Source organism: Pleurodeles waltl, chromosome 4_1, assembly GCF_031143425.1.
Source record: "Pleurodeles waltl isolate 20211129_DDA chromosome 4_1, aPleWal1.hap1.20221129, whole genome shotgun sequence".
In the NCBI taxonomy this organism is placed as follows: domain Eukaryota; kingdom Metazoa; phylum Chordata; class Amphibia; order Caudata; family Salamandridae; genus Pleurodeles; species Pleurodeles waltl.
In genome coordinates, this window is record NC_090442.1 from 213,746,197 (window position 1) to 213,762,467 (window position 16,271).

Genomic DNA, 16,271 nt, shown 5'->3' on the forward strand with positions numbered 1-16,271 from the left:
TGGGTTCCACCAGCCTGGTGCTGTTCTTGCATTGTTCCAATTCTAAGTCCCTGTTACCCTATGGGATGACCAAGGAACTTACCTCTGCTCTCCTGGTCGCTGGGAGTTTTCTAGATACTCATCTCCGGGGTTCTATACTCTCCTAGTCCTTGGCTAATCACTCCATATCCTCTGGTGGGGGACCCATTCTCTCATTCTGCTATTTTAGTATATGGTTTGGCCTCTATATAGGGCACTTGCTATTTCTAATGTTTTATGCTCATTCCTAGTACTTATCTGTGTGTACCTACCTCCGGAGAGGAGGGATTGCCTATAGTATTCTAGCTCAGTGTTGCTATAATAAAGTACCTTTATACTGCAACACTGTGTGGTTCCTTTCATATGTGATAAGTTACTGTGGGACTACTGTGGTATTTCAAGTGCTTAACATTCCTCCTAGAGAAGTCTTGGCTGCTCACCACATCTACCACTAGAGAGCCCTGGCTTCCTCAACAATGTAATACTTACTAATAAGGGTTGCCTGGACCTGGTATAGGGTGCCAACACCATAGGTGTCCACCAGATCAACCACCTACACCGTATTTGTTTTCCCTCCATAGGATAACATTGCAGCTTTCCAGCACTGCACCAAGAGTTGACTTTTCTAAACTGTAAAGATTTTTCTTGCAAAACGTACTAAACTGATCATATTGATTCTGGTGCCTAAACATATAGAAAGATACTTGTTATTTTTGCAAATTGATGTGGCTCTCCTTATTGGCTCGTGTGCCTCATTTATTGACTGTATTTGCAGATGCCGGACACTCCTCTCTGATAAGTCTAAGGCTGCTCGACCACACTAAAACCTAAAAGAGGACATTGGGAAAGCTAAAGCAAGTCCCTGTCCACTAGTAAGAGAACCCCTGGACTCTTGCACAATATATCTCATTTTGATATATCATATGAAGAGCCAGCTTCCCACATTGGGGCAGAAGTGGGACACAAGACTTGACATTTTCTGTACGACTCAGTAAAGTCATACCACTAAGGAATCCAAAATTGTCCTTTGTTTGGAAACATTTCTCCCATTTTCGATTTTTCTAAATTGTTTGAAAATTACATTAGGGCCATGTGTTAAGTCCCCCAGGCGAAACTATAAAGGCAATTAAAATACTTTAGCACATTAGGCCTTTTAGTAGTTCGACGCTGGAGGTGGCTGCCAATGTTGCTTTGTACACTGTGGGCGATTTTGGCCATGAAAGGATCGCTGTTGTATGTAAGGTTGATATACTCCTTGAAATTAGAAGGAACCCCTTCCTCTTGCTCCTTGAAACTGCTGTCTGCGCACCTGTAGGATGCCTAAGGACTTGGGAGTGTTTGTATCTGACTTGATGGTTTGGGGCGCATGGTCAACATGCTTGCCTAAGAGGCCTTTGCCATTATATGGCATACCCAGGATGTTGCGCTGGATTTCAGGTCTAAAAGTTGTTGCGCCTTCAGCCAACCTTGCCTGTGGAGTACTGCTGCTCCAGGTAATTGCCTAAATTTTGTGGAGGAGAGCTAAATGGCACAACCTATTTCAGCTGATGCTTTACTTCCTGGAGAATTTTCTTAGCCTCAAGCTTTGAATCCTCTGCTTGGTCTAGGTACTGAGCCATGTCAGACCACATTTACCTGCTGTAACGCCCCAATATCACCAGGGAACAAGCCGCTCTGACTGTAGAGCTGCCATGAGGGAGAAACACTTGCCGGTATTGTCCAGTCGGTGCCAATTTCTATCAGGTGGTGCAATGACAGGGGTTAATGGATTCCTTGATCACCACTGAGCTGCTTGCGTTATGACAATGTCCCAGCTTGTTTAGTCAGCTAACTCGAGCCGGATTCTGTTACAACGCAAGCAGTTCTTTTATTTCTTGTAGAGTCTCAGCAACATAGCTGCCACCATAGCTAGATTTTTCATTGAATTTAATACTTCTTCCCAAATGAAATCTATGGTTGAGATGGCTCTTATGGATTTCTTTGTTGACCCCTTGAAATCATGTAGGAATCAGAAGAAGCTGAAATATTTTCGCTGCTACCTCCATAATAGTGTGGAAACCACAAGTGTCGCCTGGTGGTGAGTCTACTGGTGGAGGCATAGGTGGGGATGGTGTCGGGATGAAGTAGTCATCCCACTCATTAGGTATGAAAGTGGAATCTCTTATTTCCTACTCTTCTCTGTCCTCATCCGAGAAAGGTTGGTCGTCCTCGAGGCTCTGCTAAAGTACTTGCCAGCATGGGTAAAGGACTTTACTGGTAATGGCAGAGTACGGGGCTGACCAAGTGGTGTACAAATTTGCAGATATGGGATGGGTGCAGGTGTTAGTGGTGCAGAAGACAGCAGATCAAGAAACCTCTTGTAATAATCCCGAAGCATTTTTTGGAGATTGTTGACCAACTCTAATGGCATATGGAGAAAATGTCCCTGTTCTTGTGGGTCATAGGTGGAATAGAATTAATCGTTATATTCTTGTTGACCAGTATAAAATTGGTCCCTGTAATATTGGACATCACCCTCGTCCTCCTGACACTTTATGTACAATTCACAAGGGCTATGCTCTACCCCAAAGGGTCCCCCATCCTCAGACTCATGATCCAACAAACGTGAAAGAGGAAAAGGCAGAACACTGCTAGGTGAGGTATGTACTGGTAGGGTTGTCTCTGTATTAGATCTTGACTTGGTGGAGAGGATAAATGAAGGGATCAGTGATGTCAGTGGCATTGTCGTCAATGGTGCCGTAGAGGGAATTTTCAGTGTCAACATCAACGGGTCCCTCATCGACGGTGTTTGCATAAACGGTCGCGTCGTCGGCGCGGTCTACGTTGATGCCGTTTAGGGTCCCTCGTGGATGGGACTGTTGTCGACGATGTCTTGGTCATTTTCATCAAGACTTTCTTCATCGACAGTAAAGTTGTCAAGAGGATCCTGAAAGTAATAACTTTTGTTGAAGCTAGAGGTGACGACATCAACATGGGGGACATCCCAGTGGAAAAAGTGGATGTGGCTGTAGTCGACAAGGATGCCAAAGGTATTGTCGCTGACAAACAAATAAGTGCCTCAGATGTATTTTGTGTCAATTTGGTCGTCAACAGTAGGGATTTAGATGACCATTTGGCTGTCTGTACCTTTAGAGAAGTAGTTGCAGGTTCTGAATGCACTTTTTCTGAGGAGAATTTCTCCTTTTCAGAAGTTTGTAGACGCTCCTCAGGGTTATTTTTTTATTTTTTAAAGAGTGTGTAGAAGAACCATGATAGGACTTTTTAAATGCCTTTTTTGTTGACCTTAGGTGCACCTTACTAGGAGACCTATCCCATTTACGGGGTTTTGCGTCCTGGAGGAGTCATCACCATCTTTTTCACAGAGGGTTCTCCTTAGCTTTTAGTTTTTCTAGTCAAATCAAAAATCTCCACTCTCTGTCTTTAAGAGTTTGAGAAAAGGTGTGACATACCTTGCAGTCCTAAGGTTTATGTCCCGGGTGAAGACAACAGATGCACTCTTTGTGAGGGTCATTAGAGTGTAACCTCTTTTTGCTACGTGTCCCACATGGCCTGAAGAGTCGCTTTTTTCGTTAGTTCTGACATTGTAGAGCAGATAGAGTTTGTAACAGAAGAAAAAACCTGACCTGAGGAGAAATCTTCTCAAAATTTGAGTTAACTGCGAAAAAACTGAGCAGAGCTCAGGGAGAGTCCCTTCACACGACGTGCAGTAGAAAAACCTGAAGGAATGGAGTCTCTGTGGTGAGGTTCTAAAGGGAGCTCTGGCCTGACTGGCTAGACTTTGGTTATTTTCAAATGATGCTGATAAGCTGTTATAAATTGAATATCCCTAACACTGACCTCTATGTAGGTTCGTTCAATTCTGCCGTTTATAGTACTGTGGGTCCCCCATATGGATAACTGGGAACGATTCAAGCACGTGAATCTATGAAAGATACAGAAATGGAGAAGGATGTGTACCCATCAGAGAAAATGTTACTCAAGGTAAGTAATGTGCTCTCCTAGTGGATACTCCTTCCCACAGATTTGTCAAGTGAACAAGCCTCAAAGCAGTAACCGAAGAATGAAGGCTGAGTGGAAAACTTAAAAAACACAAGAACCTGTCAAGCACAGTCTTTCCAATTTGTGAATATTCTAAAGTGAACAAACAGACAGCAGTGCTTAAAAAAGAAATGCAAGGATAACCAGGTAGAAACAAGTGCTCCAACTGGAATTGTGTTCAGCAAAGCAAGAGTAGCCAATTTGCCTCTGTTAAAAGGAGCCCTAAATACCACTAGTGGGTCTTTATAAAGCAAACTCAAAGCATATTTTCAACACAGAGAAAGTCCTACTGTAAATTGTTTGCTTTCCTGCAGACCTAATATGCTTTGGACCTTAGAACCAACAAAAATATCATCAATTCTGAAATCCATAAGGTAGAGTTAATGATTGATAGCTTCCCTAACATTAACAAAATCAAGGGTATGCAACCCTCTTAACAGATAAGGGCAAAATGATATAAGGAAACAATCTGTGATAAATGTAGCCATCACAACCATAGAATCAATAAGAGGGCTTTACTCTAAGAAGAAAACACTAAGGCTATGATGAGAACGGCTGCATCTCTTTCTAGACTCTATAATCAGGAAAAAAATTCAGTCTTCAGTTACAAAACGTTTACTGGACAATAACACCAGGCTTAAACGGATTCCCCATCAAATGTAAAAACGAGGTTTATATACTAAGACGACACTACAAAAAAACTGGAGGGAATTTATTATGTAATCATTCAGCTACTTTTGGGACACAACTAAAATTACTTCCCTTGGTCGGAAGAAAACAAACAGGCTGAAAATGTCATTAAGTATCCTGTAACAGTATCTAAACTTAGACCCTTTCTCAGCTTAAGACAGTGAAAACTGAAGAATATGAGTCTGCAAATAATTAGTGAAAAGACTACAACTACTAGAATAAACCACTTCAGCAGATGTCTTTCCAGTTGCAAACAAAATATTTAACCAACAAAGCCTAAAGAATTCACCTTGGAAAGACAGTGTGATGCTAGGGTCAAAACTACTGTTGTGGCATCCAGGTCAGCCAGTGTCCTGAGTGGTGCCTCAACTGTGGGGGCTCCAAAGAGCTGGCATTCAGAAAACAAATAAAACACCACCACCACCTTTTGGAAAGCTTCATTCTTTTTTATTTTTGTTTAAGAAACCGCTCTTTTTTTTTTTTTAAGGGGGAATACCCATCTGAGACTTTCCTGATGTTCCAAGTATCGAAATAGCATTAATGAAGTGAAATCAGAGTACTCCCGTGAGGTTGTCTGGCTTTTATTTATGCATGGTTTCCTCTCTTTGGACCAGCCCTTTCGATAGGGACTTTCAGTACCTCAAAACTAGCTCACATGCAGTCAGGATATAACCTCTAATCAAGCACCAAGAACATTCATTATGAGGGACCTTCATTAATATCAGGTGTCAACATTAGAGGTTTTATCATTTGCCAATGAAAAATCACGAAACGTATGCCCATGGCATTTGTGAAGAATTACATTGAATCTGCGATAGTGCCAAGTGTGACGACTAGCGTGACAAAGACTATAAGCCAGACTTCATTTTTAACAGGTCGAGATTCCATTTTACTCTGATTTTTGCAGAGTCATCAACATTCTGCTTTGATGCAGGTGTGGTCTGATCTTATCTTTCAGAGAATCTGTGAAGTTGTCAAGTCACTCAGACAATGACATTGAAAAGACACCCGACTAATATGAAACAAATGCTTTGTCACCTCTATTACAAGGTCAAACAAGAATATTAGCCAAAACAATGTAGTTTGAATTTCAAATGTTTACTATATTTGTTTATAAAAATGCATCCAAAACTATCATCTTGATGCCCATTGGTTATGCCAGACATTGTTAAGGTGATGTTGGAAATTTAATGTTAGATAACATGGAGTATAAAGGGCTATCGCTGGTCAGGAAAGGTTCTTCACCCAAGATATTGAGAGACGAGCTTAACGGTCAGAGATGCTGCTGCATCGCATGTTCTCCTGAATGCCGATATTGAGCTGCTAAGTCCGGTAGGAGAGGAGCTTATGTGAAGTGTGTTCACCCCTTGCAGGGAAGTCTCCCTGACCTTTGGCAAATACAGCACTTTGCTGTAAACTGGTATGCAGTGTGCTGATTCTCTCTAAGAAACTCTAGAAGCAAGATATAGTACTCCATGCTCTCCTAGCGAAGCGCATAGAAAATGTTTTTAGGGTGTTCGTTTTTTTTTTTTAGATGATTTTAGCCAAGGTAGAATTGTTCATTTTATTCTCAGTGTCTGCAACATGCATTTGTGCTGTTTTTATTATATTCTGCAGGGTTGTTTTAAATGTATTAAGCAACAGGGTGCACCTGGTGAAAAAAAACTTTTTAGTTAGTGTTTTTGTCTTACGGCAGTTAGTATGTGTGGTATTGAGAAAAATGAAAAATGTTTGTTTTTAATCAGAGTGTCTCTGGGTCCCTGTTTAGGGACTATTAAAAAACACTTCAACTACGTACTGGGTGGGGTTCAGCAGGACTACAAAAACCTGTCTTTCACTCAATCATCAGTGCATTGAACTAAGTTGACTTGCATCACCTGTGGGTGTGAAATAAATCCTTGTAGAGCTGAGCCAAAGACTCGTTTACGCAACAAGCATCCACTTGGCACTGCAGCAACTGAGCAGCACCACCTGACACTAGTGAACAGGCACTTCTTTAAAATTTCCCACTACATTCTGGAGCCTCTGGGTAATTCACAGAGATAATTTGTGAGGATGAGTAAGTATTAGACACTTCACTTTTATAGTTTCACTTTACACAGTTTTGCCATTTTTTTAAATTCAGTGGCATAGGACGCTGGTCATATATGTGGTATGTCAATACTATATAGAGGGTCCAGGGGTACCCCACAGGGCTTGTTATACAATCCCAAATTGCTCAATTTGGAGGTAGTGTGGTCGAGCAGCCTTAGGCTTAACACAGGAGTGCAAGACATCCACAAATACACACAATAGTTATTAAATGAGAACTCAAAAAGGAGATCCACACCAATTTATAAAAATAGCAAATATCTTTATGTATGTTTGGGCATCAGAGAAAAAAATGCTCAGGTAAGTATGTTTTTAAACAGGAAATCTTTACCCTTGAAAAAAGTGGACACAGTGAATTTTCCGAGATCTGCTATGTTATTCTATAGGAGGAAAAAAGTTCTGCAAACATGTAGAGTACCACGGCTTACAAGACCAATATCCAGGAGTTAAGGTGAGTAGTTGGCAAGGTCCAAGGCAGCACCAGCAGTACACCACCAGCGGCACGGGGCAATTGGGTGCCCAATGTGTTTCAATAGAGATCGGTCACTGTGAAAAGAGGATTCAGGCTCTGGCCAGGAGGCCAGTTAGGCTGAACCATCAGCGGTGCTCAGGCCTCACTATGCTTGGGCACCGGTAGGCAGGCAGCTCTGGTCCTCTTTTCCACAGCTCAAGGGAGATAGGTGCAGTTATATGTCCGGTGTTCCTTACCGGAGCGGCAGCGGTAGAGGGGGGATGCATGCAGAGGCTGCAGACGTCATTGGGGAGTCCAGGAGGTGTGAAACCACAATGGCCTCAGACTCTGAAGGGCTGCAGAACCTAGTTGGGACTGGTGGTCAACTTTAACTGGGGTCTGAGATGGCAGGTGCAGTGGTGTCTCCAGATGTCTGGTTTTGGTGGTTCCAGAGGTTTTGGAGTCCCTTCTTTGGAATTTTGCTGGAGAACAGGTCTGCTATTCATGGGAGGTCTTGAGTATTTTTCGAAGACAATCAGTCCTCCCAGGTTTCTAGAGTCACAGACGCAGGGTAAGTCCACTTTGGTGCAGATTTTCGACGAGGAATGCAGACAGGCCGACGGGGTTAATACCAGGTCAGCTGCTTCTTTTCTACTCTTCTACAGCTCGTCAGGGTCCTTGGTCTTTTTAGGTCATCAGGATCTGCTTCTCTGTTGCCAGGGACTCTCTTAAATACGGAATTTAGGGGTGTTAGGGATGTGTAGGATAGTAGCCTGCGGGAAGTGGTCATAACCTTGTCCCAGAATTCCTAGGTATGCCATTTCAAAGATGACTACCTCTGAAAAATGGTGTTCACCTCAGCTTAGCCCACCTTAGTGGTGGGTGCTAGCCTGGAGGTGTCACGCCTACTTGACTAGCTAATTGCCTGCCTGTCCACGTGCCAAGTGGGTCCTGCACAGGGGGTGGATTCCTCTCCAGTGAGGGGAGCCAGATTAAAGGCAGCAGCATTTGGAGTCTTGCCGCCTTAGGAAGGTTAATCAGCAGCTTAGCCTGTGGGAGGTTGTGTTACGCGCTTTATCCAGACAGGTTTTTGTTCTGGGCCTCCAGAGTTCTGAAGGCTCTCACCTTAGGGGGACAGAGCAGTGTCTCAGGTGGCAGGCTGGCAGAAACCAGTCAGCAACATACCAGAGGCTGGAAGGTTTTCAGGGGGCACCTCTGGGTGCATGTATTGGTAAATCTAACACTGATATCAGCGTGGGTTCACCAATATGAGATGTTGGAGTCCAAACGAACAAGTTACTTAACTTCGTTAACACTTTTTCTGGTGGATACAGTAGCTACCTGTGGATTCCTCACCTTATGAATTCTCCCAATGCGCCAATATTCGACGGAAATGTTCTTCCTAGCTCCCCACGTCGACGAGGACGTCACAATTGCACGGCTCCGCATGCAACTCCGTCTGACGTCATTGTGACAATAAGAAGTCCTCGCCGGCGCCAGTTTTACCATTTTTTACGTGCCTTCAACGCTAACTGTTTTTCCTACCTCTTGAACAGTTACTGTTTCGAGGAATTGTTGTTGAGCATTACAATGTCTCCACCGAAGGGAGGAAAAAAGAAAGAAAGAAATCGGGATTTAAGCCTCGTTAGGAGTGCGGGGTCGCATGTCGGTGACGGATCCTCATGAGAATTGCTTGTGGTGCCTGAGCTCGGACCAAGACGTGGAGGGATGCGTGCCCTGCCAGCGGATGAACCCGAAGGCCTTGAAGGAGAGAGAGAGTGAAGTGAAGCCATTATGTAGCTGGGGAACTCGTATTGCCCAGTGTCCACTTACTATGTCTGAGAATTGACAAAAATATAGCAGGGGAATACCTGCTCTTGCAGATATGCCCTCACATGTAATATGATGCACGCTGCCTTAGGGGTGACTTACATACATTGTATGCAGTGTTGGGGGACATGGCACGCAGGCTGTGTGCCATGTCATGTTTTTACTTTTGTCGGCACCAAGACACGCAGCCTCCAATATGCTTGGTGAGGGGTCCCCTAGGGTTGCACAATTAATGTTGCAGCCCTTAGGGACAATCTTTAGCACGTCAGGCCCTAGGTACCATTTACTAGGGACTTACAGAGGATGCTGAAGGATTTGACAATGGGGGGTTAGGAGGGTAAGAGAGGGAGAGGGGGAGGGAGAGAACACAAACTGGGGACCTGGTTAGCAGGAACCCAGTGCACTCAGTCGCAATCAAATCTTATACCAGGCAAAAAAGTGGGGGATGACCATGTAAAAAAGCCACTTTCCTACAAGTGGCTACTCAAATGTTTTAATTATCACGACATTTGTTTGCTTGAAAGTCATCAGCTGCTTTGGCAAAGGGCAAGTTGGAGATCCGGATATGGGTTTAGGACAGATCATGGTGAGTCACCATCTCTCGGAATCCTTTATCTAAGAGAAACAAATCTATAGTAATTCATTATGCCTTGATGAATTGAGGCAAGAGCCCAGTTAGTTTTCATTCATGTGCAAGTTTTAATCAAGCTGGGACTTAAGACTGCATCAAAGCTGCTTTGGTGCAATCTATCAGAGTATAACATTATGATTTCAGCACTGTAGGTAATGTCTTGAGCAGAGATCAGTCAGCAAGAACACAGGCATCTAGGATGATGAAGTGTGTAATAAAAACCAACAATGGAGATGAAACAACAAAATTCCTGGACACACTTTGGTGCGAAAGTTGAAGGGAAGAAGTATTTATTTTAAAATACTTGTGCAACTTTACACAATAAGGAAAGTAAAAAACTGTAACAAAAATAGAGGTTGTAAAAAAACTAAAAGAAAATACTTCCTCAAAAGATGATCAGATGGCTAATCAATAACTAAGGTGACGAGATTCAGAACACAGACCCATTGTACCATTTTACAGAGTTGTCAAAAACGTAGGGCATTTTACACGCTCATATTGTGCAGGGAAGGATATCGAAAAAGGAATGCAATGAAGCTGACTGCTAGTTAAGAGTTTAGTACATAAAAACTCACCAGTCGAAGAGCTGGTACCAAGGCTTTCACTTTTCACTCCACTGCCTGCTGGCGCACACTTTTGTAACTCAGGGAGGATTCGTTTCTGCTGCTGCAGTTGCAAGAAACACAGGAAAACGTGGAAAAAACAGACTATGTTTTCTTCTCTTTACAATTTACTTTATAGATCAGAGAAATCACAATTATCAAATCTGTCAAACTAATGCAAATTGCGTTGAATAATGTTTGACTGCTTTAACTCATAACAATTGTTGTTCGTTTTAAAGGCCGCTTACCACCAGAGGTTTCTGTCTGTGATCCAAGACGTTGAGCGCCTCGAAACCCAAGACAAAGTGTTATGAAAAAGGGGCTGCTTCTGTAGAAAAAGTGTTTTTGGGTCAATACTTTTGAAGGCCGTCTGATCTCACTTCCCATGAGCTAATTTACTGCACCTGCTCATTAGTGTATTGAAACCTACGGACAAGGCACCGATTCAAGGAACTTCGGTATTAGGTATAATGTGTGTTCTGCCTCGCTATGCTCCTTAACAGACGCAAGGGGGTTACAGTTTCAAAGGGAGGAGAGAAAAAAATGATGGTCAAGGTGAATTCAGACACACAAACACACAAGTCTTATTTAGTTCATGAAATGTTGGTGCCCATCTCCCTAGGGTAACCATCATAAAACCCAAAAGCAAAAACACTATGCTATATTTGGGAGAGACGCTCTATAACAAACTTGAGTCGTGCGTGAGTAGATCCAGGTCGGAAGGCAAAGTCCAGATTGTGTCTTCCCACCAATTAATTAAATCCATCAACACCTTCTGAATTTCTTAAAACAATTCTCCATTTGATCTTCCAAAAACATATCCAAAACGCAGTCAAGATGTGTTCTAAAACCGGAACTTCTTCAGGGCTTCTTTATTTCAATAAATCTCTCCAATCCCTGACAGTCAATTTTAAACTTGTTTTTCTTTCGTCACCTGCCTGTACATTATGGGGTTCTGCTAATGTCCATGAGCTGTCAATAAGGGCATTGGACCATCGCTAGGTCTTAGTATGGATCGATCACTTACCATTCATGAACTAGAGTCCCTTTTAGGCGGATTAGGAAAAATTAACTGTTGAAAGTTTTCCATATTGAACGTAGGAGAATTAACTTTCAGGTCCTTCCTAACAGGTGGCTGTGTTTCAGGGGCACAGAAGAAAGCCTAGGAACAGGGATGCTACTGGACACTCAAGGTTATCCATGAGTTAACTAGAACCACTACAAATGGAAGTGGGTTGGGAGTACGCCCATTATTTGGAGCCAGCCATCAGTCCAAATCAAAGGGTAGAGTTTGAGATTGATGCTTTCGTCATAAACCCTACTCATGTTCTGCTAATCACCGCCTGCAGCATAAGATCCGAAGTACAGATTCACAGCATCAATGGCTCGTGAAACTGAACTAGCTAAAAATCAAAAAGGTTACACGCTGGAGGAGTGATAATGGTACAAAGATAACAGGAGAAATCTTTTTGGGATTTACTTCATGATCCCGGACAAAACCTTAGAACAAAATAAAGAGACTAGTAATGCAAGTGTGATGAGCAAAAATATTTAACTGCATATCAAATCCACAGACAAAACCAAATGTTGAGGTGCACGTACTGTGATTAGAAAAAAACAGAAGTCAGAAAGAAAAGAACACTTTTAAAAATAAAAAACCCTCCCTGTGAATGCAAGGCAGTCCAGGGAAAGCGTTAAGTCTTACTGGGTCATAAGGCAGAACTTGCAGCAGAGGGTTTTGGTCCATAGGCTGGTAACAGGAGGGCATTCAGGGAAAAAAATAAGATTAAGTTACCAAAACAGAGGTAAATCAATAATCAAACATCTGAGGTACAAGCACACAGACTGTAAAACCCATTACACACTTTAAACTGATCAATACAAGTTTCCTTCGAAATTACCTGTTTTTACCTTTATAACTTGCATTTCAAACCTTTTGCAGACATAAATGGATAGAAATATAGCAAAAACTAAGTAGGTGACATACAACAGCAGGTAAAAAATAAGGCACCACACAAAATGAGAACCACTGCCAAGACAACTCAACTACCTGGCTTAGAAAACTGGAGTGCATCTGCCTCTTCATAAGCATCTTTGCAAAGATCTAGCAAAGCATTACATACCCAATCCTTCTATCCAATATCCTAAAACACGTAAAGTATATTGTAGACCGCTTGATGTCTTAAATTAACTTTATGGCATGGGTAAACTAAAGCAAACATCGCCCTTTTCGATTTTAAGTCTCATAATTACCATTCGACATATGTGGGTCAACAATAGATGTTGTATGTTCAAGCTGGGAATTTCGTAGTCACTACTACGTCACAGATATATAGACATCCAACCGCAACACAAAATAAGGAACTGACCAACTGGCATCTAAATGAGCTGCACTAAACACTAATGTGCTCAGGCCAACCTTTACTAAAAATGTGCTTATGTGCAGATTCAATTTTATTATATATTTTTTACTTCTTTAAGTTGGACTGGAAAAGTACATTTCAAAACAAAGAACGAAATAACATATTGTGATACAAGTGCACGCACACGTGACGCACGTATACGCATCACAACACGTCATGAAGCATACACATAAAAGTACATGACACATGGTGGCCATCTTGCAATGGGTTTCAAGACTCATTTAACGACTTCCAGACATGCAGTCACATGCATCTTTACACATGCTTTCACATGTCTGTGCAATTGAGCACTGGAGACAGCTCAGCTATTTAATGCAGAGACCGACTGGGTTTGCAAGAGTTTTTTTTAACCTTGTGTAGGATGCTTGATCCCGCACAATTCTACAACGTGCTAGTGTTAGTTTAAAAATCAATGTGTCTGGTGCGGCAGCGGAGAAACTTACGTAGATGCACTGTCTGAAGCAGCAGAATGAAGTTGAGTGTAAATCTTTGGTTTTAGTTGGTAACTGCTTTACGTTTGTCCCTTCTTAGGGCGGTTTTGTTACCGCCTTGGCCATCGACCCTGTTACTTGGATAGTTGCACTATTGCCAATAACTGACTGCGAGCGAACTTTTTTTCCTTTTGTCTCTCTTGGCGCTCACGGCAGCACTTTTAATCAGCTCCCTTACGTCAACTGTTTTGCTTTTTATTTTCAGTTTGTGTGGCAAGAAGAACGAGTTACTTACCTTCGGTAACGACTTTTCTGGTGGATACATTAGCTACCTGTGGATTCCTCACCTCATGAATACTCCCATGGCGCCAGCATACGACGGAAATCTTCTTACTAGTCTCTGCACGTCGACGAGGACGTCACTGTCTCGCACGCGACGCCGTCTGACGTCATACAGGCAATAAGAGGTCCTCGACGACGTGCAGACGTCAGTACCAATCATTTTTTACGTGCATGAGAACAACCAGGCAATGCAATGAAAGAGCAAGGCAACATCCATTATATTGTAAAAATACACCACATTGTACGAATAACTGTAAATCTTTTTATGTACATATATATATATATATATAAAACTCTCTCTTTTCAAAATATATACACACACCAAGTATATACATAAAAATATATACACATATACATATATATATATATAAATATATTATATATACATCTATTGCACCCTCAAAGACCAAGAGGAGCGCACTCAAGGATTACTTGGCAAGACCATAAAGGCAACGGGGAGGCGGGTGGGACCGTGAGGAATCCACAGGTAGCTAATGTATCCACCAGAAAAGTCGTTACCGAAGGTAAGTAACTCGTTCTTCTGATGGATACAACTACCTGTGGATTCCTCACCTCATGAATAGAGTCCCAAAGCAGTACCACGCCCGGCGGTGGGTGCCTAAATGGTCAAACCAAGAAATCCTGCAGCACTGACCGTGCAAAATGACCGTCCCTTCTAACCTCAGAATCTAAACAGTAATGTTTTGCAAAAGTGTGAAGGGACGACCAAGTTGGGGCCTTGCAGATGTCGACCACAGGAACACCTCTGGCTAAGGCCGAAGTGGCCGACTTAGCTCTGGTGGAATGAGCTCTAATGCGCTCAGGAGGATCCTTCTTTGCCAAAGAGTAACATATTTTAATGCAAAGAACAACCCACCTGGATAGTGTTCTCTTGTGGACTGCCTTTCCTCTCCTCTTGCCCACGTATCCAATAAACAGCTGATCCTCCAGCCTGAAATCCCTTGTTCTATCGATAAAGAAGCTCAACGCTCTCTTTGGGTCCAGACGGTGCAGTCTTTCTTCCTCTTTGGAAGGATGAGGCGGAGGATAGAACGTGGACAAAGTAATTGCCTGAGCCAAATGGAAGGGTGAAACAACCTTCGGGAGGAAAGCAGCCTTGGTCCTCAACACCACCTTATCCCCATAAAAAGTTGTATAAGGGGGTTTTACTGATAAGGCCTGCAACTCACTCACTCTCCTTGCTGATGTTATAGCTATCAGGAAGACTGTTTTTAAAACCAAATACCTCAAGGGGCAAGAATGCATAGGTTCAAAAGGGGACCCCATAAGGAAAGTCAGGACTAAGGACAAATCCCATTGCGGCATAACGAATGGCTTTGGAGGATATTGATTTAGAAGACCTTTCAAGAATCTGATAACAATAGGGGATTTAAATAAAGATGGTTGGTCTGGAAGACATATGAAGGCTGACAAGGCCGATAAATAACCTTTAATGGTAGCCACTGCACAACCTTTCTGCGCCAGAGATAGAGCAAAAGACAAAACGTCCGATAGATGAGCATGTAAAGGATCAATCTGCCTCTCTCCACACCACGCAACAAATTTAGACCACCTATTAGCGTAGATAGATTTAGTGGAGTGTCGCCTGGCCGCTAATATAACATCCACTACCTCAGGCGGGAGAGAGAAGGAACTCAGGTTACCCCGTTCAATCTCCAGGCATGTAGGTGCAGACTCTGGAGGTTGGGGTGTAGAACCTGCCCCTGCGACTGTGAGAGGAGGTCTGCCCTGAAAGGGAGACGGAGCGGCGGGCACGTTGAGAGTTGGAGAAGGTCGGAGTACCACACCCTCCTTGGCCAATCCGGAGCTATTAAGATTACTAGAGCCCGGTCTTGGCGAATCTTCCTCAATACTCGAGGAATCAAGGGTATGGGAGGAAACGCGTAAAGCAACTGGCCGCACCAGGTCATTTGAAACGCGTCCCCCAACGCTTCCTGCATCGGATACTGAAGGCTGCAGAACAACGGACAATGCGCGTTCTCTCGAGTGGCGAACAGATCTACCCGAGGAAACCCCCACTTCTGGAAGATTAAACGGACTTGATCTGGATGGAGACGCCACTCGTGGTCTGCCGAGAAGTGGCGACTGAGACTGTCCGCACGCACGTTCAAAACTCCGGCCAGATGGTTTGCTATCAAGCAAATCCGATGGTCCTTTGCCCAGGACCATAGTCGAAGAGCTTCTCTGCAGAGAAGGTACGACCCCACTCCTCCCTGCTTGTTTATGTACCACATCGTGGTAGTATTGTCCGTTAGGACCTGTACCGACTGACCACGAAGGGAAGGGAGGAAGGCCTTGAGAGCCAGACGTACAGCCCGTAACTCTAACAGATTGATGTGAAAAATCTGTTCCTCTGGAGACCAAAGACCTTTGATCTCCAGATCCCCCAGATGAGCTCCCCACCCTAGAGTGGAAGCATCCGTTATGACTGTGGCCACTGGTGGCGACTGCTGGAACGGCTTTCCTTGTGAAAGATTGTTGCTTGCAATCCACCACTTCAAATCCACAGCAGCATCTCTGGAGATCTTGACAGTACCCTCTAGATCCCCTCTGTGTTGAGACCACTGCCTTCGGAGGCACCACTGAAGAGCCCTCATGTGCCAGCGAGCATGCGTGACCAACAGAATGCAGGAGGCAAAAAGACCGAGCAGACGAAGGACCTTGAGGACTGGAACTACCGCTCCATTTCGAAACATTGGAACC

General features: G+C 43.4%; 1 protein-coding gene across 3 annotated transcripts in view; it reads right to left on the bottom strand.

Moving 5' to 3' along the window:
• FOXM1 (forkhead box M1) overlaps positions 1-16,271 on the bottom strand; it is a 140,025-nt gene that overhangs the window by 51,390 nt on the left and 72,364 nt on the right. For all 3 annotated transcript variants that reach the window (XM_069228163.1, XM_069228161.1, XM_069228162.1), the window contains exons 6-7: positions 12,057-12,101; positions 10,325-10,415 (exon numbers count right to left, since the gene is read on the bottom strand). In XM_069228163.1, the coding sequence (XP_069084264.1) occupies positions 10,325-10,415; positions 12,057-12,101 (136 nt within the window). The remainder of the gene's footprint in view (positions 1-10,324; positions 10,416-12,056; positions 12,102-16,271) is intronic.